This window comes from Schistocerca piceifrons, chromosome 4 (genome assembly GCF_021461385.2).
Source record: "Schistocerca piceifrons isolate TAMUIC-IGC-003096 chromosome 4, iqSchPice1.1, whole genome shotgun sequence".
NCBI lineage: Eukaryota > Metazoa > Arthropoda > Insecta > Orthoptera > Acrididae > Schistocerca > Schistocerca piceifrons.
The window spans coordinates 350,279,593-350,303,816 of NC_060141.1; the positions used below are offsets into that span (position 1 = coordinate 350,279,593).

The 24,224-nt window shown below is 38.1% G+C and overlaps 1 protein-coding gene across 1 annotated transcript in view; it reads right to left on the reverse strand.

The window, feature by feature from the left end:
• Nucleotides 1-4,609: 4,609 nt before the first annotated feature.
• Nucleotides 4,610-24,224, reverse strand: part of LOC124795278 (tyrosine-protein phosphatase non-receptor type 23-like) — a 165,865-nt gene continuing 146,250 nt past the window's right edge. Inside the window, exons 8-9 of the mRNA XM_047259223.1 lie at nucleotides 8,741-8,873; nucleotides 4,610-5,957 (exon numbers count right to left, since the gene is read on the reverse strand). Coding sequence (XP_047115179.1) covers nucleotides 5,817-5,957; nucleotides 8,741-8,873 — 274 coding nt within the window. The 3' untranslated portion in view covers nucleotides 4,610-5,816. The remainder of the gene's footprint in view (nucleotides 5,958-8,740; nucleotides 8,874-24,224) is intronic.

Consider the following 24,224-nt stretch of genomic DNA (forward strand, 5'->3'; position numbering starts at 1 on the left):
TGTACAGCCATAGCACGGTCATCGGCGTAGATATAGTTTTCCGTACCAGCTGGCAGTGGTTGATCGTTGGTGTATATGTTAAAAGTAAGAGTGCCAGTACGCTGCCCTGAGGGAGACCATTTTTCTGGGCCCACCACCTGCTATGCATCCCTTGGAATTCCACAGAGAACCTACGGTTCTCTAACAGACTTCTAACTGTGGATGTGAATTTAAAGTCCCTGGTAATGGCATACAGCTTCTTCATTAGCAGACGTAAGTTGACTGTGTCATATGCGGCTGTCAAGTCTATGAAGGAAACACCGGTTATTTTCCGGTTCTCATAGCCGTCTTCAATCAGCTGCATGAGGTTAATTACCTGAGATGTAGTCCTTTTCCCTGGGCGGAAACCTGCTTGTTGGGGGATTAGGTAGGGTTCTATGGCACTGGAGAGGCGATCCTGGAGTATTCTTTCAAAGATTTTAAAGATATGGCAGAGAAGTGATACGGGTCGGAAATTTCTGGGGTCATCAGCATTTTTGCCTGGTTTTAAAATGGCAATAACTTTAGCCTTCCTCCAGATTGTGGGAATCTGACCTGTCTCCATGCAATTGTTAAACAGTTTCAGTAGCCATTGTTTAACGTTGGGACCAAAGTGTTTAATCTGTTCAACAAAAATCCCGTCCAGGCCCAGGGCCCTCCTTAGCTTGCATTTCGCTATGGCTTTGTCCAGATCTGCCATTGTGAGAGGGGTGTTCAATCCTGTCTATTTTGGTCTCCGACTTCCTGATATTGGTGTCAGGTTTCTCATTCTTGAGAAGCTGGTGGGCTATTTGGTCGGCTGTGACGGGAGCATGTCCTGGAGAGAAAGTCGGGTCATTGTTGAGATGTTTAAGGAGTGTCCAGGCTTTCTGACTGCTCCTTTTCATGTCCAATTCCTCTATTGTCCTCAGCCATTTCTCTCTCCTGGTTTTAGCTAGTGACTCGGTTAGCTGCTCGCCCGCAGTGATAGTTTCCGCGGATAGAGGGTTTGCGTCAAACAGTGTCAGGTATTGCTGCAACTGGTCCTCTAATTCTGGCGTAAGGCCTTCAACATAATTGCTTCTGCATCCTCTAGGGATCGATTGCTTGGAACACCACTGCACAGCCTTCACGAAATTGTCATAGAATCTTGGTTCAGGTGGTAGGTTTTTTACAGAATCTTCCATGAGGTTTTGAAAGGTTGACCATTCTGCTTTCTTAAAATTGTACCTATGGCAAAAAGGCACACTATGGGGTTTAACGACAGATGTGATGTGGCACATTATTGGGCGGTGCTGGGTGTTTGGTATTGGTGAGCAAACTCCTTTTGAGCATTGGGGCATTACTTGATGGCTAACAAAGATGAGGTCCAGGTTATAACCTGTCCCCCATCTGCCACTGTTGTAGGAAGCAAGCAGTTTATTGTCATGTATCAGTTTTAGGTTGTTTAGCTCAGCCCAGCAGATCACAGCCGTGCCATTGTCATCGTCTTCTTGGTAGCCCCACTGCGTACTGTGGCTGTTGAAATCACCGATTACAAAATTAATTCTGTCTTTATTAAAATTGTTTACGTTGGAGCTGGAAAAGTCCACAGTTGGTGGTTTGTATACTGATGTAACAGTGCAGTCACTAAGTTCAATGGTTAGCACTTCAGTATCATTGATGTCGTTTATACTGCTTGAAAGGATCTGTATGTTTGGCCTGGTAAAGATTGCGCTGCCATAATGTCAGTGTGGCCTTTCAGCTACTAGTCGCATGCCGTTTATCTTGGGTCTTTTGAGTGTGCTATCTCTGTGAGTTTCTTGTAGACACAGGACGTCACATTTCTCTTTCTGACAGAGGTCTTGTAGTAGACGTCCTTTGCATGCAGAAAGGCCTTCAATATTTACAGAGATAATCGTCAGTGCTGGTCCTGATAAGGTCCTTTCTGTAGGATTGTCATGTTGCTTCTGGAGTGAAAGGATCAGCCGGTGTAAAACCGCCCAGGGGACGCCCGAGTATGTGTATTGCATTCACATACTCTTCGTGGAGGCTCCTTTCTTGTCCCCCAGGGAATTAGATTAGGAAATGAGACACTTAAATTAGTAAACAAGTTTTGCTATTTGGGGAGCAAAATAACTGATGATGGTCGAAGTAGAGGCGATATAAAATGTAGGCTGGCAATGGCAAGGAAAGCGTTTCTGAAGAAGAGAACTTTGTTAACATCGGGTATAGATTTAAGTGTCAGGAAGTCATTTCTGAAAGTACATGTATGGAAGTGAAACATGGACGATAACTAGTTTGGACACGAAGAGAATAGAAGCTTTCGAAATGTGGTGCTACAGAAGAATGCTGAAGATTAGATGGGTAGATCACATAACTAATGAGTACTGAATAGGATTGGGGAGAAGAGGAGTTTGTGGCACAACTTGACTAGAAGAAGGGATCGGTTGGTAGGACATGTTCTGAGGCATCAAGGGATCACAAATTTAGTATTGGAGGGCAGCGTGGAGGGTAAAAATCGTAGAGGGAGACCAAGAGATGAATACACCAAGCAGATTCAGAAGGATGTAGGTTGCAGTAGGTACTGTGAGATGAAGAAGCTTGCACAGGATAGAGGAGCGTGGAGAGCTGCATCAAACCAGTCTCAGGACAGAAGACCACAACAACAACAACATGATCTGCTAGAATACTTGAACTCATGGATGTAAATTTCACTTAACTCTTTATAATAAGAATAATTTTTGTTATTATTATTATTATTATTATTATTATTATCAAAATACTAAAAGTAAACCTTCAGCTAGGACAAGACGGAAAACAAATTACAAATCCAGAAGCAGTGACTAGTGCTTTTAATACATACTTCTCAAATATTAGCGAACAATTACTCTGTGGTTTTATACCATGGAGTAATTGTTCAATAACATTTGAGAATTCCACTACTTCACCAAATAGAAATCCTGATTCCCTAATTTTTCCTCCATCCAACTCCAAACAAACTGTGCTCACAATCAGTAAATTAAAAATTTTCAACAAGTATACATGAAATTCCAAATCATGTCTTTAAAAATGTAGGTGACCTCATTACAGTACTATTAACACACTTTTTCAACAGTTCAGTCACAGCTGTAATCTTTCATCCTTGTTGAAAGGTAGTGAAACTCAATCCACTGTTCAAAAAGGGTAAGAAAGAAGACACAGCCCATTACAAACCTACTGTTTTGCTATCTGTGCTAGAAAAAGTTTCATAAGAGATTGCTAGATCTTCCAGAAAAGTGCAACATATTATCCACAGCCCAACATGGTTTCCAGAAAGGCCAATCAACAGAAACAGCAATATTTGAATTTCTGAGTGAAGTGCTACAAAACCTTGATAGTGGAGAAAAAAATAACTGGCATATGCCTTGATCTGTCTGAGGCCTTAGATATCATAGATCATAACCTACTGCTGCTGAAACATGATAGTATTGTATCAGAGGTACATCTAACAACTGGCTTAGATCATATCTTACTGGCTAAAGCAAGTAATAAAAATGCAATTTCAAGAAGATACCAAATCAACCAGGCACTATTCTAAATACAAATAAGTACAGTAAGGCATGCCACAGTGCTCGATACTGGGTTCCATCCTATTTTTGATATATATAAATCACTTAGCATTAACCAAGCAGTGTCATAGCACTATCCAGTTTGCTGATCAGAAACTGCACAAATGTTACAGACAACACTATCTGAGATACTAACTAGTGTTGTAAATTGGTTCAGCCAAAACAAACTAATAAAAAAATAAAGGTAAAAAAGTAGCATTAAATTTTCGTGTCAAGAGAAACAGTGAAGAGGATATAACAATTCAGATATTGGACACATGCATTGCAAGTGTAGCTAATACAAAATTTCTGGAGATCTGAATCCAAAATAAACTTAGATTGGTTACTCACATTGATTGCATATTTAAGATATTAAGTACCATGTACTATTTAATGGAAGTGATTGAAAACTGTTGTCATAAGGACTGTCTAATGACTGCTTACTATCCCAATACACATTCCTTTCTGAGGTGTGGAATCACTTTCTGGGATAGCTCGTTCCTGTCTAAAACTCTTCAGGATGCAAAGGATAACGTGAGTCTCATGTCCAGAATATAAAGGAACAAACCCTGCAGACCATTATTTAAAAGGAAGGGGATTCTTCCTCTTCCATGTATTTACCTCTTTGAAAGTGCAATGTTTATTATGACACACACAATAACAAATTGTACTGCCCTCCTCAAAAATGAAAATCTTCATCACCATAACACAAGACAGAAAATTGACTTTCATACACTCCAAATAAAGACCAGTTTGTACAAAAAGGAACATTACATTGCAGTAAAATATTTACAATTAGTTCCCAAAAGAAATTAAAGTAATAAATGATCAAAAAATTTAAAGCAGTATTAAAAGAATATCTATTAATACTTTGCTTCTATAGTCTGGAAGAGTTCCTCCAAAATCATTGAGAGCCTAAGAAAATTAATGTTAAGTTTGTAAGCCACATTCTTTATCACTTACAAAAATATTGTGTAAATGTATCTACATGCAGCATGTAAAGACTTTAACCATTAGCATTAATTTACTCATCTTTTCAGTTATAATTTTCTAGTTAAAGTGGTTTAATTATAAGACAGAGCTAAAAAAACTGATGTGTTGTTCTGTAGATTCAGATTTACTGAACCAAATAAAAAATACAAATACAAATACAAGTTTTACATTCTTAGTTCTTATTAATTCCACTATAAGCAATAAAGATGTACTGAAGGACATTGTCAGTGGTCTCTCCTTTCTTAGCATCTCAATTTCAGCAAATAAAAACAAGACATTTTACAGTCTGTTCCAGTTACCTTCAACAAACTACTCAACTCAGCCTTCCTGATGACAATTCCTTTACCCAGTTTCAATTCTATGAATTGTAGATACATGATTATTTAACTTTCAGTCATTAATGTGATTCATGCCAAATTACTTCATTACAGTGAGGTATTCACCCATTGTTTTCATTAAAAATAGCTTCAGTCTAATGTTTAAAAACTTCTGCCAACTTTACAATGGATAACTTATAAATTCTGTTGTAGATGTTGGGCAATTATATTGTCCACAAGTAAAAACATACACTGAAATTACATTTATTAGAAGACTGTCATTCCTTGGTCCTCTTACGAGGAAAATCATTCTCTCTTAAAGGTAACTAACAGTGTTTTGTGACTGTCTCCTGACATTCATTCACACATTAAAATGTTTAAAATTTCATTTTGAAACAATTTTACACATGTAAATAACTGTGCAAATGTAAGGCTTTTTCTGGAATCTATAGTTAAAACAGCAGCCACATTATGACAATACCCTATCTACTCAAGTATGATTTACAACTATACTGTGTAATACAAAATTACAATATTTAGTTTTGATTTTAAAACAATATTATACAAAACAATGTACATGACATCAGAAAGTAAAATTACTTTCAGTATTTATTTGCATACAACCTCCATTCAACCCTACATGCTTGCCCACAGGCAAGAATGCATGTGCACATTGTCACCACCACCACCACCACCACCACATACATATACACACACACATTATACAATTATGTTTTGAGGCATTTCTTTGTATCACCACCAAGTGGTTACACAATAAATCAAAGGCAATGATATAATCATTTAGCTCCATCTTTACACATACACAACCATTGGCATCCTACTGTTCACATTTAGTTATAAAATATATATCTACACTTCAAGTCTTATGTACTTATGAAAAACTTGAAAGGCTTTTCAGTTAAGTTTTTCATTTTTAATTTTAATTTGACATGGAAAAATCCATAGCCTCATTAATTGCATGATCAGAATGATCAGCTTCTGTCTGTTGTGGTATCATCATCTTTTCATTACTTGTTGAAGTTCCACCAGACAAGATTGAGTATGTTGATGTTGTTGCTTCCTATATAAGATATGAAAATATATTATGAAAAAACATGTACATCATGACACTGAATTCACCCTACGTACCAGAGAATTACAAAGTAGCTGCATTTGAAATGACTATTACTGATTCATCTCCAAAAAGTTGATAAGTGAGAAAGTTCAGTGTAGAATCAAATAAACATACTTTTAATTTACTAACATCCATAGTGGATTTTAGGTTAAGCCAGCAAATGGTACAAATTAAATGAGAAAGAAACTAGTTGCCAAAGTTATTTATTTGTTCTATAGCCTACTTGAGATTTTTACAATTTTGTTTCCAGGTAGATGTTATGGATCAAATAAAAATTAATGGTGACTGTATGCAATGCATTTTGTGATTTAATTAACATGTTTTTCAATCAATTTTTAATCAGTTAAATAGGCATAGCTGTTTACACGTATTCATTTCTTTGTGTATCGTTAAGCTGAAGTTTCATTTTTATAAATTATTAGGCAAGAGGCAGATAAGCTTGTGTAACTCAGAGCTTTACTTTTCAAGCCTTTTTTTTTTAACATCAGTACCATTATTCAAATGATGCTCCTCTTTTTTTCCTCATCTCTTTGATTGAGTGAAATGAGCACCAAGCCACTGTTAGATCTCACAAGGGGTCTTGACAGACTAGCCTCCCTTCAATTTTCTTAACTTATATAGGATTTTAAGACCAGTGTCCAGACATTAATTTCCTAAAGTAAGTAGTCACACAATGAAGCTTTCTGAGCACTGTTAATTACAAAACATTTAGAATATCTTACAATAGCCACCTGTAGCTCAGTGCATAGCTTCTGGTTATTTTAAACATGAAGTCACTCGTCCAGTTCTTGAAAGCAGTAAATTAAAAAAAAAATTTACATTGTATGTCCATTATCAGATTGAAATGTTAATTAACACGTATTGAATCATATTTTTTAAAAAAAATGTCTAAATGTCTAACTGTTAAGTGAAAAGAATTGTATTTATATCAATAAAATTGTTCGATCTCTAGAAATTAAAGAATTATATTTTTTATTTGATGTTCTGTTTTTATGTATCAAATTTAAATTTATGAATACTCACATTTTCATGTGTTTAGTAGTATTCAAAAGTGTTATTTTATAAAGAAATTATAATTCAGTATTTTCCCATTAAAATTTCCATTTGATAATAGTTACAGAATTCAAATAAAAGCAAAAAAAAGTTGCTACTGGCAAGAATCGAACCAGCAATTTTGAAATTACATGAGTTACATGCTACACATTCAGCTGCAGGCAACAGTGTTGAAATATTTTACACTTTGGAGCACTTGGAACTCTTCAGCTCTTTGTAGGTCATTTTTTTAAGCTGTTCTGACACAGTCCTTCATATTCTACAAGTACGAAGAAAATTAGAGGGCCAATCCATAAGTTCCCCTTTTTAGATCAAGTAGTGCACTTTTACAAAGAAGAGGGTAGATGAGAAGGCTTCCAGAGGAAACAAGGATAAATGTGGAAGTTTAATACGACTAAATGTAATTAATAAAACAGACAATAGAGCTATACTATAATTTTTGCTTTGACATTTCTTATTCCACTAGCGTAATCCTCTAGTGTTGCCAAAGCACACCAATTGCAGAAATTGTACTAGAAAATTATGTGACAGAATTCCAGGCTAGTAATTACCCTCCAAAGGCAATACTTATCTGCCAACAAACACACACACACACACACACACACACACACACACACACACACACACAAATACAAGAAAACTATCATGTGTTTTGGAAATATTAGTTCCTTTCTTGGGGATGAGAGAGGGATAGGATGGTGAAGGTTTAAAAGGGAAAGGTAGGTCACTCAAATTCCATGCTGAGAGTGTGTGTATTGTGCTTTCAATTATGGTTTCACTTAGTGTTTATCAAATCCTACTGTTATGCAAGAAATTTATGTAGTCTTGAAAAATAATCCAATAACTCCAAACAAAATCTGTACTAATCAAAAACCAAAACTACAGTAACATCCCTTTATAGTTTTCATAATTTTCTACTAAAGGCTAAGTATGAAAAAAAACCAAAACAATGAGAATCCAGTCACTCAATCTGAAAATGTAGCTATATTCCATTGATTAAGCAAATTTTCTTCAATTCCAACGTACCTGCTGCAAAGACTTTACAGGTAAATGTTCTGTTACAAGGCACGATGAAACCCCATTAAATGTACTTCCCCCTTTTATTCTATTTCAAAATCGAATTTATTAGAAATAAAAACTTGAGGCATAAAAATCACTTTTACACACTTCTTTTTAAAGAAAAAAGAGATAATATGTGGACAATTTAACATAACAGTTTTAGGTGGGGTATTTTGAAGTATGGTTATGTAAGATACCAGAAGATGTTGGGCCTGTACTACCTCTATGACACTGGCAACTCAAGCAAGAAACTGCATGTTAGGTGTTACCAAATGCTTTATGTACTCTGCTTTGCTCTGGGTTGTGCATTGTACATTGTTTTGTTTTCTTAATTTTAAATGAGTGATGAGATTAATACTGCTTCATCCTAGAATTCAGGTATGACTCCTCTGACACCAGAAGGCATTGGCGATCCCTATGACCACGTGTTAGACCTACTCTCACCCATGCGCTGATTAACATATGCAGACTGCCAGCCCTGTGATAGAGAGACAGGGCTTCTCCCCCACACCACTCCTCTTTCCTCTAATGTGTAGGCTCTCGTTTGTTTATACTTGCAGCAGATTGCTGTCTTAAAGTGGCAACACTATAGTCTGGTACTTTCTTTCCAAACATACCTGTGAAAGTGATTCTGGCTCTGAAGGCTGCTTCAAATAGTCAAGCTGTAGTGAGGTCATCAACACAGACAATTCTTTGTCATCCTCATCAATAACAGTACCAACTTTTCGCAACAGTTTCACTTCCGCTTCGCTGCAAAAGACATTTTTAAAATCCAGTTGTTATAAGAAATATTTTGCTCATGAGTTTGATCAGGCTATACATAAGGGTAAAGCACCCTCCCACATATGAACGCATGAGTGCGCATGTGCATGTGTGAGCACACATGCACATGCACATGTACACCAACACCACTCAGCCACCCACCTACCCAACCAACCAACCAACCAACCAACCAACCACCCAACTACCCATCCCTCCTCTCCCCCCCCCCCCCCCCCACACACACACACACATACAAAATAATGGGGATGGAGAGAGACAAGAGTGTTACATGTCTATGAATATACAGGATAACTATCATCCCTTTACCAAGGATGCAAAATGAATTTGTATGGACTTCAAAAGATAATATCTATGTAGTACCTTCAGATGTAGGAACTATTATAAATAAATATGTAGCATGACACTTTTTAAGGATTTCACTAGTGTTGCTGTTGGAGTTGTAAGGCAATAAATAAAAGCCATGATTATTGCTAGAAAAAAGAAACAAAATTTTAAATAAATGTTACAAAACACAAAATGTTGTCAAATTTTAAATAAAATGGAGACGTAGCTGTGGAACAGACCTCTAAACTAACTAACAATTTTACGCACTCTTCGTAAGTTCAAAATTCGTGGTCACACGACATAACATCTGGCAGACTTCACAAAGCAACAAACCCAGCTTCCTCAACTGGAATGTTGAAAAACTGTGCATATATAACACCAAACATTACCTAAAAAAATCCACTGAGGCAGTTCAGTAGAATTATCACACACAGCATTCTTAAAACAGCATAGTTTTGATATTTTTGCAGGCATTTAATGAGACATCAATAGAATGGTGAACTGTTTCTGAACATGGTGCAAGAAGATGAGGACTTTACAGAAAAAATATGATTTGATACACTGTATTTTATGCAGATCCAAACACATCTGAATGTGTAATTCCAACAATGTAGGAAAGGACAGATTGCTACTTACCATAAAGATGGCATGTCAAGTTGCAGGCAGGCACCTGTTTATGAGCCGTCTAGAGGAACCCTCCTAGCCTCAAAAAATGTCAAACCCCTAGTCTAGTTCAGGTTCACGGATGAGATCTTCATGATCTCAACTCAGGGCCAAGACACCCTATCTTCATTCCTTCACAACCTCAATATCTTCTTTCCCACCTACTTCACCTAATCCTCCTTAACTGAGTGGGAACCTTCTTAGACATTGACCTCCCCCTCTCTGATGGCTCCATTCACACCTCTGCCCACATTAAACCCAACAACTACTAACAGTACCTGCATTTAATCAGCTGTCCTTCCTTTCACACCAACAAATCCCTTCCATACAGCCTGGCCACCCAAAGTTGCCATATCTGCAATGACAAGTACTCTCTTGCCCAGTATGCTGAGCGTCTCACCAACACCTTCACAAACAGGCACTATACACCAGACCTAGTTCAGAAACAGATCTCCTATGTTATTCCCCCTCACATCTCCGATCCTCCCGCCATCCCCAAGAAAAAGCCACAATGGAGTGCCCTCTTCGTCACCCAATACCACCCCGGACTGGAACAACTGAAACACATCCTACACCAGGGCTTTCATTACCTATCATCATGCCCTAAAACACGTGACATCCTACCCGAGATCCTTTCATTGCCTCCTAAAGTGGTGTTCTGTCATCCATCCAACCTCCACAACATCCTAGTCCATCCCTATGCCACTATGCCACTCTCAATCCCAGACCCTCACCACAAGGATCATATCCCTGTGGAAGACCCAGGTGCAAGACCATACCCCATCAGAGTCTGGGCCACCTGTGAAAGCAGCCACGTCATATACCAGTCCTGCTGCAATTAAAGCACAGCTTTTTATATTGATATGACTACCAACCAGCTGTCCATCAGGATGAATGACAACTGCCAAACTGTGGCCAAGAGAAAAGTAGACCACCCTGTGGTACAACATGCAGCTGAACAAAGCACGCTTTATTTCAATGGCTGCTTCACTACTCGAGCCAACTGGATCCTCCCCTCCACTACCAGATTTTCTGAACTGTGCAGATAGGAGTTATCCTTATGACACTTTCTCTGCTCCCCTAATTATCCTGGCCCCAACTTACAGTAACATACTGCCCCACTCCCTCTATGCAACAGTTTCCAACTCCACTGTCCTATCATCTCCTACTCATTCTCTTCTCCTATCCCTGACTGTGTGCCACCCTCTGCCAAAGTACCTCCCCCCCCCCCTCCTCTTTCCCCATTACCTCTCCTTTCTCACTCCGCTTTTCCCTGCTTCCATGCCCCACAGTCTCCTGATGTTGTGACTGTTGGCAGTCTAGTCCCTGCACACTCTTCCAGTGTTCCTCTCTCCCTCCACCTGTACATTGCTAACTCTTCCCTTCCCCATCCCTCCTAGATTGCTGCTTTCAATCCACATGACAGCTGCATTCTGGTCTGAGCTGCCAGAGTCTGCAGTCACGTGTTCACAAGGTGTGGTTGTGTGGATGAATGGGGTGTGTTTCTTTTTCTTTTCCCTAGCAAAGGCTGTGGATGAACACTTATGTGTCAGTGTCTTTTACTTGTGCCTGTTAGCAACTTAACATGTCATCTTTACAGTAAATACCAATCTACATTTTCCTGCTTTGTTGATATTACAACCTGGATTTCCATTGTTTGAACATGTAATATATTTGTCTTATGCACCATTTTTAGATGCAATAGAAATTATGAATTTTATTTTCAACTAAAAGTGTCACTGAGTCATACAAGCTTACATTCTTGATAAATTTCCAAATCAGTGGGTGGAACAATGAGACATGATTCAGTTTTCCCCAGATTTATCACTACTGGATTTTGCCTATGTCAAACATCATGCAAAATAAACTACACTGGCAGAGTTTCTGGTGTGAAATGACATACAGGGAGTGGACAAAAATATGAAATAATCATGAGAATGCATGACTGAACATAAATGCAGGTGCTAACCAAGCCTGGAGGTTGCACTGTTGTACTCAATTACGAACAGCATCTGTGCAATGTCCTCAATACATTTGCAAGTGCCAGTCATGGTCTGAACAGTGTTCTGTGTAGTTGTAAGAGCTAAGTGAATTCAAACAAGGGCAAATTGCTGGTGCTCATATTGTTGTGACAGTGCCACGACATTTAACAGTGCCGCCATTACAGTACACGCAAACGGTGATAGAGGCGGCCGACGTCGCTACCGCTTCCGAGTACGGCGGAACCGGCCCCAGTCGCGACGCTGCCTTCTCCGGGACCCATCTCGCTGGAGCACATCCCCAGGTCCACAACAACTATGGATGCTGCTCCGGAGTTTTCACACATCATCTTGTCCAGGAGGCACATTCCACGCACGAGCTTCCATCCTGGACATTTTCGACCATACTCTCGTGTCTCTCTGCGGGATCTTCTCGAGGCCTCACAAGAGGCCATGGATGTCTCCACACTGTCCATGTCTCCAAGGAAGTGGGTGTTTTTTTTTTCAAGGGGGGAAAAGTGTTGTGACAGTGCCACGACATTTAACAGTGCCACCACGACAGTACGCGCAAACGGCAATAGAGGCGCTCCGCAACTCGGCTGAGTGCGGGAGCGCCACCTAGCTACGAACGGTGCCGGCCGCATGTCATGGCACGGCAGTCTAATAAGAGATACTGAGTTGTTACCATGTAACGAGCTATTGTTTCTAAGTGAGTGTGTTTGAATATCCAGGCAATTATTGGTGACTAAAGGTTATAACACATATGGTGGGTGCTTCCATAATCAAGGTAGTCGAAATGTTTCAAGAGGCACCATATCAAAGATTCATATCATGTATCAGGGAAAACAGAAAAACATCATGGACACTTTCAGCTCCAAAATAACACAAACAGAGCTCCATAATCTGGGAACTGTAGGTCGAGCGGGAATTTCAAAACCACACATCAGTGATGAAAATGCCTGAAACAAAAAAATGTGGTGCCAAATCCATAAAACCTGAACAATGAAGCAATGGAAGAATGTTACTTAGTCAGATGAATCTCATTTCACACTGATTCCAGCTTCTGGTCAATTTTACATCCCAAGAGTGAAACATGGTGGGGGTCCATGATGATTTGGGCAACCACAGTGTTTTAATCCATGGGCCCCATAGTTACTCCACAAGGTCATATTACTGCCAAGTATTATGTGACCATTTTGGCTGATCAGGTCCATGCCATGGTACAAACTTTGTTACCAATGATGATGCTATGTTCCAAGACAACACAGCTCATGTTCACACATCTTGCATCATTCAGGACTGATTTCGTGAGCATGAGGATGAAATGTCACATCTCCCCTGGCTCCACAATTGCCAGATCTCAGTATTATTCAGCCTTTGTGGTCCACTTTGGAGAGAAGAGTGCATGATTGCTATCGACTTCCATCATCGTTAACTGAACTTCACACTATTTTGCAGGAAGAATGGTATAAGATTCCTCTGATGATACAAGACCTTCCGTCCTGGACATTTTCGACCATACTCTCGTGTCTCTCCGCAGGATCTTCTCGGGGCCTCACAAGAGGCCATGGATGTCTCCACACTGTCCATGTCTCCAAGGAAGTGGGTGTTTTTTTTTTCAAGGGGGGAAATGATGTCAATGGCTTTCCTACACCATATTAGGCATAGAGGAAATGTGGGCGACACAGCAACTTAATATATAAAACTTGCACAATACATGTAAAACAGCCTTTGATTGCAAAACATTTTCATTAATTTTATGACCAGTTTCAATCTATCAATCATCACAAAATATGTCTATCACTCCAAACTAATCTATAGTCCATACAAAACTTGTGACCTAATTTGGTGCCATGAATAGATGCAAAAATACAATGAAACTATGATAAACAATACTGTAAGGACCATCAGCTGTATCCTGATGGTGATCTTATACTATGGGTCATTTGTGTTTATTTATAATGCATCTAAACCACAAAACCACCTAGTACCAGTTCTATACCATTTGCTGTAATGCAAAGTGACAAGTGTGCTCTTTTAAAGCAGTCTCCAATAACTTATCCAGTGAATCTTGTCATACTATTGACTGTCAACTGCTGGAACAGGGGTACATAGAGCATGGATAATAGATGTTTGTTATGTCTTACTACAAACAGCAAAACTATAAGAAGACAGACTGATTAGCCAGTACATGCTTCCGTGAGGTGGAATTCCAGGATTCCCAAAACACATATTAACAGTAGATGAAAACTTTTCCTAGCTTTTGGAAAGTCAATTCCTTTCTTATGGAGGGAAGTGATATAGAACTGGGAAGGTTGGAGAGAAGGGACAGGTCACTCAGATCAAATGCAAGAGAGGCCCTACCCTTTTTTTATGCTTTTGATGGGACTTGAAGAATATAAAGTAATCTTTGACTGTAATTTTTTTTATTTTATGGCTGGTTTCAAATTACACTGACAGAAAAAAATAATAACACCAAGAAGGAGTTGTGTGACATAAAAAAAAGTTGGTATTATGCAGACAGTATATCATGGCAGCCAGCCATGACCGTAAACAAACAAGATCTTAGACTGCACGACGGCAGAGGAGTGGTGTGGGGGAAGAAGCCCTGTCTCCATCTTGATGGGCTACCATCCTACATTCTGGGCTTAAACAAAAGCAGAACCGTTATAATGGTTCTTAAGGATCGTTGTTTCCTTTTGTTGTTCCTCAACACAAAGAAAATTGGAGCACACAAAGCATTTTGCAGTAGCTACAGCTCAACTGTTTGCTGTGGTTGGCAGGCATAGTTCAGGCCCGACCTCTACTGGTGTCTTATGCAACCATAGTTCAAAACACTCCCCACCTAAAACTGCCATGATATAGCATCCACATAATAGGTGTGTTTCCACATCTGAAAGATGTCTATTCAAATTTCACATAAGTGTGGCACTAATAGTGCCACTATGATAATGCAAACCAGGTTTACTTTAAATACACACTGTAATGGTCATGAGCATTAGTTACCTTTGAGACTGGATGTGGGAAGTTGGTGTTAGTCAAAAATGCCTTCAACACAACAACACTATGAATGCCTTCAACACAACAATACTATTATCAACACCTCACTGTGTTTTAACAAGGTTATGTAATATGGCCGAGAAGCTGGATGTTTCTTCTGCAATACCGTAGAAAGACTTGGCAGGAATTTAGACTTGGCAGCAGTCATCATGAGAATGAACAGTCGCAAGAAGACCAGACTCTAGACGCCCACATTGTACTACTGAGAAGGAAGACCACTGCATTCAGCATATGGCTCTAGTGCATCATATTGCATCTGGAGCAGCAATTTTATAACAGCAGCTGACACCACAATGACACAGTAAATTGTAACAAACTGGTTACTTCAAGGACAGTTCCAAGCCTGAAACCCTGTAGCAAGCATTTCACTGACCCCAAACCACCACCATCTGTGACTTGAGTGGTGTCAAGCGAGAGCTCATTGGATGGCAGGGTGTAGGTTTGTTGTGTTTTCTGATGAAAGCTGTTTCTGCCTCAAAGCCAGTGATAACACTCATCCAACTACTGCTGTTGTAACCCAACGTGCTCTACAGTGTATAGACATGTTGCCCTGGACTTCTCGATCACCCGATCTGTCTCCAATTCAGCATATATAGGATATCAACAGATTACAACTGCACTGTTGTCCACAAACAGCATTAACTGTCCCTGTACTGGTAAAACAAATGCAAAAAGCATGGAACTCCAGTCCACAAACTAGCATCCCAGCACTTGTACAACACAATGCAAGCACATTTGCATGCTTGTGTTCAACATTCTGGTGGTTTTACCAGCATTCCACATTTGCAATGGTTTACCTTGTGCTTACATTACCCGGTGATCTTGTAATGTTAATCACTTCAATAAGTTATCTAGACAAATGTAGTCCCAAAATTTCATTGCTCTACATTAATTCTTTTCTTTTTTCCTGTGATTTACTTTTCCATCAGTGTATTAGATCATTGTCAGATATGTCAGTCACTCTAAACTAGAATACAAACAATAAAAGAACTTGTAGCCAAAATAGGTGCCATCTACAGATGTAAAAATATAATAAAACTGTGATAAACAACACAACTGGTCCTTATTGTAATGACTATCAGCAGTATGCTGTTTGGTTATTTTAGTTTTGTTGTGTTTTTACACCTATTGATGCTGCCTGCCTTGGCTAATGAATTTTTATGGTTTACATGCAAATTTTTTAATGGTTTATAAACTTATTAAAGTGATAGACATGTTTCATGATGATTGAATAGATTGAACCTTGTCATAAAATTAATGACAAAAATTGCGATCAAAGGCCTTTTTATTTGTATTCTGCAAGTTTTATATATTGAATCACACTGTCTTTCACTCTTATTATTCCACATTTCATTAATTTAATGTGTATATCAGCAGTATTGGAATTTATGCTCATGAAGATAAGTACTGTGAAATAAGGTGAATTTGATCATTTACCTATTTTTCAACATTTTGATACCTGAGCACGGCATCTTAACAAGAATGCTGCAGCTGACCATTGTCATGAATTTTTTACTCCTTTGCCTCTAACAATAGAATGTTGAAGTGTGTGGTACCAACAAATAGCACTGTCCATAAATGTAATTCATGTGCTGCACTCTTTGAAGTAAATACATCAGTTAGAAAACACCGGCTGACATCTTGTACTTCTGGTGTGTAATTAATAAGTTGTAATATTTTTACTTTTATATGAATATCTCAAGTGCTACTGTTTCTTTTTTTGTTCATTGTGACTACCAGATAGTTGCCATACATGCCTAAAAGTAAAATTGCAATTCTGAAGCGTGAATCACATCATGCAAGCATACAAGAACGTTCTAGGACCAACCCATAAATCTAACTACAACTCTGAATTTCTTCTAAATGCTGGGAAGGTTGTCAGGAACATCAAGCATTTGTAAAGCTTCAGCACGATACACACTTCCTTATACAACATTAGATGACATACAAACTTAAGAACAGATATAAATATAAGATAAAGATACAAAGGAATTGAAGACATTAGCTGCCAGTGGGCACTGATTTATGTCAATGGTGAAAGTTCAAAATCTGTGCCAGACTGGGATTTAAATCTTAAGTACATTGACTACCTTAGCACGTCTCCTGTCAGACCCAAATTCTCAACTTATACACACTGCTGTTGTAGTGCCCCTGCTCATTACCTCGCCAATTCCTGTAAGAGTTCAAGCTTGGTGTGCATCTGCATTGAAGGGATCATTGGCTGTCATTGTCTTTGTGTCTTGATTTGTAGTGGCAGCAGAATCAATAGTGTCTATTCTTTTGGATAAATATAAAATAGGTGGCCAACCAGCATGACCGAATAGTAAAGAAAAAAAAACAATTGCACGAATATTGTGTTGTGCAAAATAGAGGTTTCCTTTAATGAATAATGATGTTAGGGACATCATAAAGGCATCTCTTAATCGAACAATGCAGATCTAAAAAATACTGTGTGACAATCCACCTAGTTGTGAGTAGGTAAAATGGATTTCTGAAAAGAAATAAGGAACTAACCATTAGAATAAGTAAAAACGTAAAGAGGGCAAGGGCAACAGTTACCTGAGAAACAGTATAAGATTATTTTAAGAACCTTGTAGTGTCCTTGAATAGTGTTCCTCACTCCAGAACTATAAGCCATGATGAGACCAACTTGTTGACGATCCTGGACAAGTGAAAGTAGTAGTGAAGCCAGATACAAGGCATCCTGAAAGAACTGTTCATAGTTCAAGTGTCACTGTAATGGTAGCAGTGGGAAAATCATCTTTTCTATATTTGGACTGAAGGAGGTTTAACTTGAGCAGGTTACAATAGGAATGTAAGTGGTTGATTTCACCTGACAATGTTTGAATCATGATTAATTGCCTAGCCTTATAACTGGCATTTCGAACTGAAAGTGATTATAGGTGACTTTTTCTCAAACCATCTGTCACTTAACATTATAACACAGTGCCAAGAACATGATATTTAGTCTGTGCTTCTACCACCTAGCTCTATTCATTTACGTTGGCCACCTGACCTCTAAAACTTGCCTGGAGAAATGTGCTAGATGACTGGAAAAGGACAAATAGAGGGGTGACAGAAACATTGGAATTTCCTAGGTTGTTGAAAGGGGCCTTCAAAAAGATACCATTCACTTCTAAATTTAATGTTCTACCTTGTTTCAGAAAAGCAGGAAATTTTTCCCTTCTGTCTTAAGTTAGTCATTTTACAGATTCCAGAAAACACATATACACATGACACCGGCACACCAGAGGTTTTTTGGACACCAGCCATCAAAATAGGTTTGAAACAGATTCACTCTAACATATACAGAAAGAATGCCAAGCTGAGCAAAGCACGTAGCATTAACTCCAAGAAAAGGTATCATTGCCAGGGACTTAAATGAAAGTGATAATGGCAGTGCTGAAAGCATGAGAAACCATCCTATGATTCTGATTCTGTCTCTATAGCACTGAACAGTAATATACAACAGCAAAAGTCAAATGAAAATGAAGGAATGAACAAGGGAGAGGATAAAGATGGGCAAGAATTCAATAAATATGATTTAACGACAGTGAAATTTCCTATGAAAAGAACATTCAGGTTTTCTTTTGATAAAATTGATAAAATCTATCATTACACTTATGAAATAACATTTCTGAGAAAGACAGTTTTTGATGATAATGTTTACTTTGTCTTTCTGGAAACTGAAGATGCAACTATGGTAGAATGAGTACAAATTATTACAAAAAAGTTGTACAACAACACAGGAGGAGATGTAAACATAACCCTCAGTTCCATGAAAAAGATTCGCAGTGATCCAGAATTCTTAAATTTCTATTATAGACACAAAAAGATCTATAGGAGGGGGCTGATTGCTGCAAAAAAGTCATTTAATGACAAAATAATATGTAATGCAGAGAATAAAAGCAAAGCAGTCTGGGATGTTATAAAAAAGGTAGCAAGGAGAGGCAAACAAATGCAGAATAACATACTGCTAACAGAGGGGGATAAAGTAATAAATGATACACAGCAGTTAGCAAACTATGTAAATGAGTATTTTTCAAGTATAGCAGAGAAGTTACAGCAAATAATGCTGCACTAAATAAAATGATGTTACTTCCAACCACAGATAATGAAGTCAGTAAAACAACTCAAAAACTAAAAAATAAAAAGTCAGTAGGCTCAGATGAAGTACCAATGTGTGTACTGAAATAATGCATAGGGATTATACAAGGCCCCTTAACAAATATAATAAATAAATCCTTCACATCAGGGACATTTCCAGAGCAGTTAAAACAGGCAAGAGTTGTACCTCTGCTTAAGAAAGGTAATGCAGAAGACATAGAAAATTACCGGCCCATTTCCCTGCTGTCAGCATTCTCAAAAAAAAAATAGAAGCAATTATGAAAGACCGATTAATGAGTTACCTGAATAAATACAATCATTTAAGTGAATCACAGTTTGTTTTCCGAAGTGGCAAAAATATGGAGTCAGCCGTAGTAGAATTCACAAAAGTTATACTTGATGCTCTTGATAAAGATTAGTGTGTCACAGGCATATTTTTGGATCTCCCTAAGGCATTTGATACGGTTGACCACAAGATTCTATTAAATAAATTAGAAGCATTGGTTCAAGAATCATGAAAGAAGGTTGCATACATGGAAGAACCCTGGAGATACTAGAAGGTTTCAGATAGATTATATAATGGTAAGACAGAGATTTAGGAAGCAGGTTTTAAATTGTAAGACATTTCCAGGGGCAGATGTGGACTCTGACCACAATCTATTGGTTATGAACTGTAGATTAAAACTGAAGAAACTGCAAAAGGGTGGGAATTTAAGGAGATGGGTCCTGGATAAACTGACTAAACCAGAGGTTGTACAGAGTTTCAGGGAGAGCATAAGGGAATGATTGACAGGAATGGGGGAAAGAAATACAGTAGAAGAAGAATGGGTAGCTCTGAGGGATGAAATAGTGAAGGCAGCAGAGGATCAAGTAGGTAAAAAGACGAAGACTAGTAGAAATCCACGGGTAACAGAAGATATACCGAAATTAATTGATGAAAGGAGAAAATACAAAAATGCAGTAAATGAAGCAGGCAAAAAGGAATAAAAACATCTCAAAAATGAGATCGACAGGAAGTGCAAAATGGTTAAGCAGGGATGGCTAGAGAACAAATGTGAGGATGTAGAGGGGCATATCACTAGGGGTTAGATAGATACTGCCTACAGGAAAATTAAAGAGACCTTTGGCAAAAAGAGAACCACTTGCATGAATATCAAGAGCTCAGATGGAAACCCAATTCTAAGCAAAGAAGGGAAAGCAGAAAGGTGGAAGTAGTATATAGAGGGTCTATACAAGGGCGATGTTCTTGAGGACAATATTATGGAAATGGAAGAGAATGTAGATGAAGATGAAATAGGAGATATGATACTGCATTAAGAGTTGACAGAGCTCTGAAAGACCTAAGTCAAAACAAGGCCCCGGGAGTAGACAACATTCCATTAGAACTACTGATAGCCTTGGGAGAGCCAGTCCAGACAAAACTCTACCATCTGGTGAGCAAGATGTATGAGACAGGTGAAATTCCCTCAGACTTCAAGAAGAATATAATAATTCCAATCCCAAAGAAAGCAGGTGTTGACAGATGTGAAAATTACCGAACTATCAGTTTAATAAGTCACAGTTGCAAAATACTAACGCGAATTCTTTACAGACGAATGGAAAAACTGGTAGAAGCCGACCTCGGGGAAGATCAGTTTGGATTCCGTAGAAATGTTGGAACACGTGAGGCAATAATGACCCTATGACTTATCTTAGATTTAGGAACAGCAAACCTATGTTTCTAGCATTTGTAGACTTAGAGAAAGCTTTTGACAATGTTGACTGGAATATTCTCTTTCAAATTCTGAAGGTGGCAGGGATAAAATAAAGGAAGTGAAAGGCTATTTACAATTTGTACAGAAACCAGATGGCAGTTTTGAGAGTCAAGGGACATGAAAGAGAAGCAGTGGTTGGGAAGGGAGTGAGACAGGGTTGTAGCCTCTCCCAGATGCTATTCAATCTGTAGATTGAGCAAGCAGTAAAGGAAACAAAAGAAAAGTTCGGAGTAGGTATTAAAATCCATGGAGAAGAAATAGAAATTTTGAGGTTCGCCGATGACATTGTAATTCTGTCAGAGACAGCAAAGGACTTGAAAGAGCAGTTGAATGGAATGGACAGTGTCTTGAAAGGAGGGTATAAGATGAACATCAACAAAAGCAAAATGAGGATAATGGAATGTAGTCGAATTAAGTCGGGTGATGCTGAGGGAATTAGATTAGGAAATGAGACACTTCAAGTAGTAAAGGAGTTTTGCTACTTGGGGAGCAAAATAACTGATGATAGCCGAAGTAGAGAGGATATAAAATGTAGACTGGCAATGGCAAGGAAAGCGTTTCTGAAGAAGAGAAATTTATTAACATCGAGTATTAATTTAAGTGTCAGGAAGTCTTTTCTGAAAGTAATTTATGGAGTGTAGCCATGTATGGAAGTGAAACATGGACGATAAATAGTTTAGACAAGAAGAGAATAGAAGTTTTCAAAATGTGGTGCTACAGAAGAATGCTGAAGATTAGATGGGTAGATCACATAACTAGTGAGGAGGTATTGAATAGAATTGGGGAGAAGAGGAGTTTGAGGCACAACTTGACTAGAAGAAGGGATCGGTTGGTAGGACATGTTCTGAGGCATCAAGGGATCACAAATTTAGTACTGCAGGGCAGTGTGGAGGGTAAAAATCGTAGAGGGAGACCAAGAGATGAATACACTAAGCAGATTCAGAAGGATGTAGGCTGCAGTAGGTACTGGGAGATGAAGAAGCTTGCACAGGATAGAGTAGCATGGAGAGTTGCATCAAACCAGTTTCAGGACTGAAGACCACAACAACAACAACAGGAATAAGAGGGGTAGCTAACGACTGGTTTTGATCATACCTAACAGATAGGGTACAAAGAGTAGAGATAACATATACTTCAAATAGATCTAAACATTTAGTAAAACACTTATCAGAACCAAAATACATTAATATCGGGGTTCCGCAAGGTATCCTATTAGGACCAATACTGTTCCTGATATACATCAATGACTTTCCCAGTAGTGTTGCTCATGGTGAATACATTTACCAGTCAGTTGCACACATAAAAAATAACATTGGTAATTACTGCACAAACAGCTCTGTCCATGACCATGCAACAAGAGATAGACTCAACTTACTTTTACCAAGACAAAATAAACATAAAACTCAAAACAGCATTTCCTACCAAAGAATTAAACTGTACAATAAATTACCAAAAGAGATTAAAGAAATTGCCAAAATACACTTATTTAAGAAGGCAGCTAAAAAGTACCTGTTATGCAATATATTTTAAACATTGAAGGATTACTTAGCTGAAACAGAGTAGAGGTTTGATAAAAAATGTTATACAAATAAATAATAATAATTATTATTATAATTATAAAATATTCAACATTCCACAAAACATGTTCACTTTATGTTTTTTTCCTTCTTTTTTTCCTTTCTAGAAATACTTACCCCCAAGCTATGCATAGCACAATACTAACACCTCTTCCTCTTTCTGAGCTCAACATCTTACTCATTATGGAGGGATGCTGACTCAGTTATTCAGGATAACAAATGGGAAGTTGCAATACAGAAATTGGCCCAGACATCACCAGTGTCCATGTCTGCATGTGTGTGTGTGTGTGTGTGTGTGTGTGTGTGTGTGTGTGTGTGTGTGAAGTGTTATGAAACAATGTGCATATAGTGTGTGCAGTGACTGATAGTCAGATATGAGTGAACGATGTGGCATTATATAATTTAATAAGTTATTTGCAAAAAAAGTGTTGTATACCAGGAGTAAATCTAATGATTGTTTCTAACTAGAACTCTGTATATATATATGTGTGTATATGAATTATATATTGTATACCAGGAGTAAATCTAATGATTTTCTCTAACTAGAACTCTGTAAATATATGTGTATATGAATTAACTTATTTTAAATTTATCTAAATTTGTAAATACTTTGACATGTCCTATATCCTTGTAAAAAGAGATCTACGGATGAATAAAGCTACTACTACTATTTTAATCGGATAGATTATGATATTAAGTAAGTATCTTTCATGCTGATAGCATCACAGAATTACTGACATTGAAATAATAAACAACATGCTATACAAACAGATAACACATCTGAACTGAAAACATAAAACATCACAAATCTACAGAGAAAGAGAGAGAGAGAGAGAGAGAGAGAGAGAGAGAATGATATAAAATATACACTGAAGTCAAATAGCACACTGAAGACAACTCAGCTACTGCTAGATGCTGGGGATGTCACTACATCCTCTTCCTTTGAAAGCATAAATTACACAATTCAAAGTATGCTCCATAGTTCAAAGTTCACTGCATTCACAGATTTTGTCATTAAGCTTTTACAGTTACCTGTTCCATTCCTTCTGCTTAATCTTGTCCAGAGTCTTCTTAAAAGGTCAAAACCAGGAACTTGTTTGGTCACATCACTAATAAGGGATCCGTTTTGTGGGGTTTACTTTGCCTTTGCTCCTGTCAATCCCTTTCTTAATCAAAAACTTCTAATCTCTGGATTGTTTCCCAGAGAGGTGTCCTTGACTTCAGTCAATTCTCTGCATGTAAATGATGAAGAATTGGGAGAATGCACTGGTCTAATATCTTCTTCCGCCTTTTTTGTGGCAGCTTTACATCTTATGTTTTGTGGTTGAATACTGGCTAGCAGTGATAGCCAGGTTGTGGGGCATCAGTTTCAGTCATCCTGTTATGATCTTCAATGATTCTTCAGCTCTTCATCAACTTTTTTATGTAGTTGCTTATTGTTAATACTGGGGCTCAGTATTCAGCAGTACTATGTACCAGTACCAATGCTGATGTGTGCAATGTGTTTGTGTTACTTCCTCATGAGCTGCCTGCTAGTTTGGCGGGTATAGAATTTCTGGATTACAGTTTGTGATTCACTTATTCTAGGTGGTGCCTGCATGAAAGTGTACAATCAAGTTTAACCCCTAAGTATTTGAGATTTTCTCATGTTTAATTGGCTCTGTTGAGTTTAAGGCTCAGATTCCTGTTAGCTTCTTTGTTATTGAGATGCACAACAATACTTGCAGATTTAAACGAATTTGGTTTCAAGAGCCATCTGGTATAACACTTACGAAAAGTATGTAGATAACTATTCAGAGTAGCTTCTAGCTATTCAAATGACTGACTGTGTGGCAATAGCTATCACTGGCATAG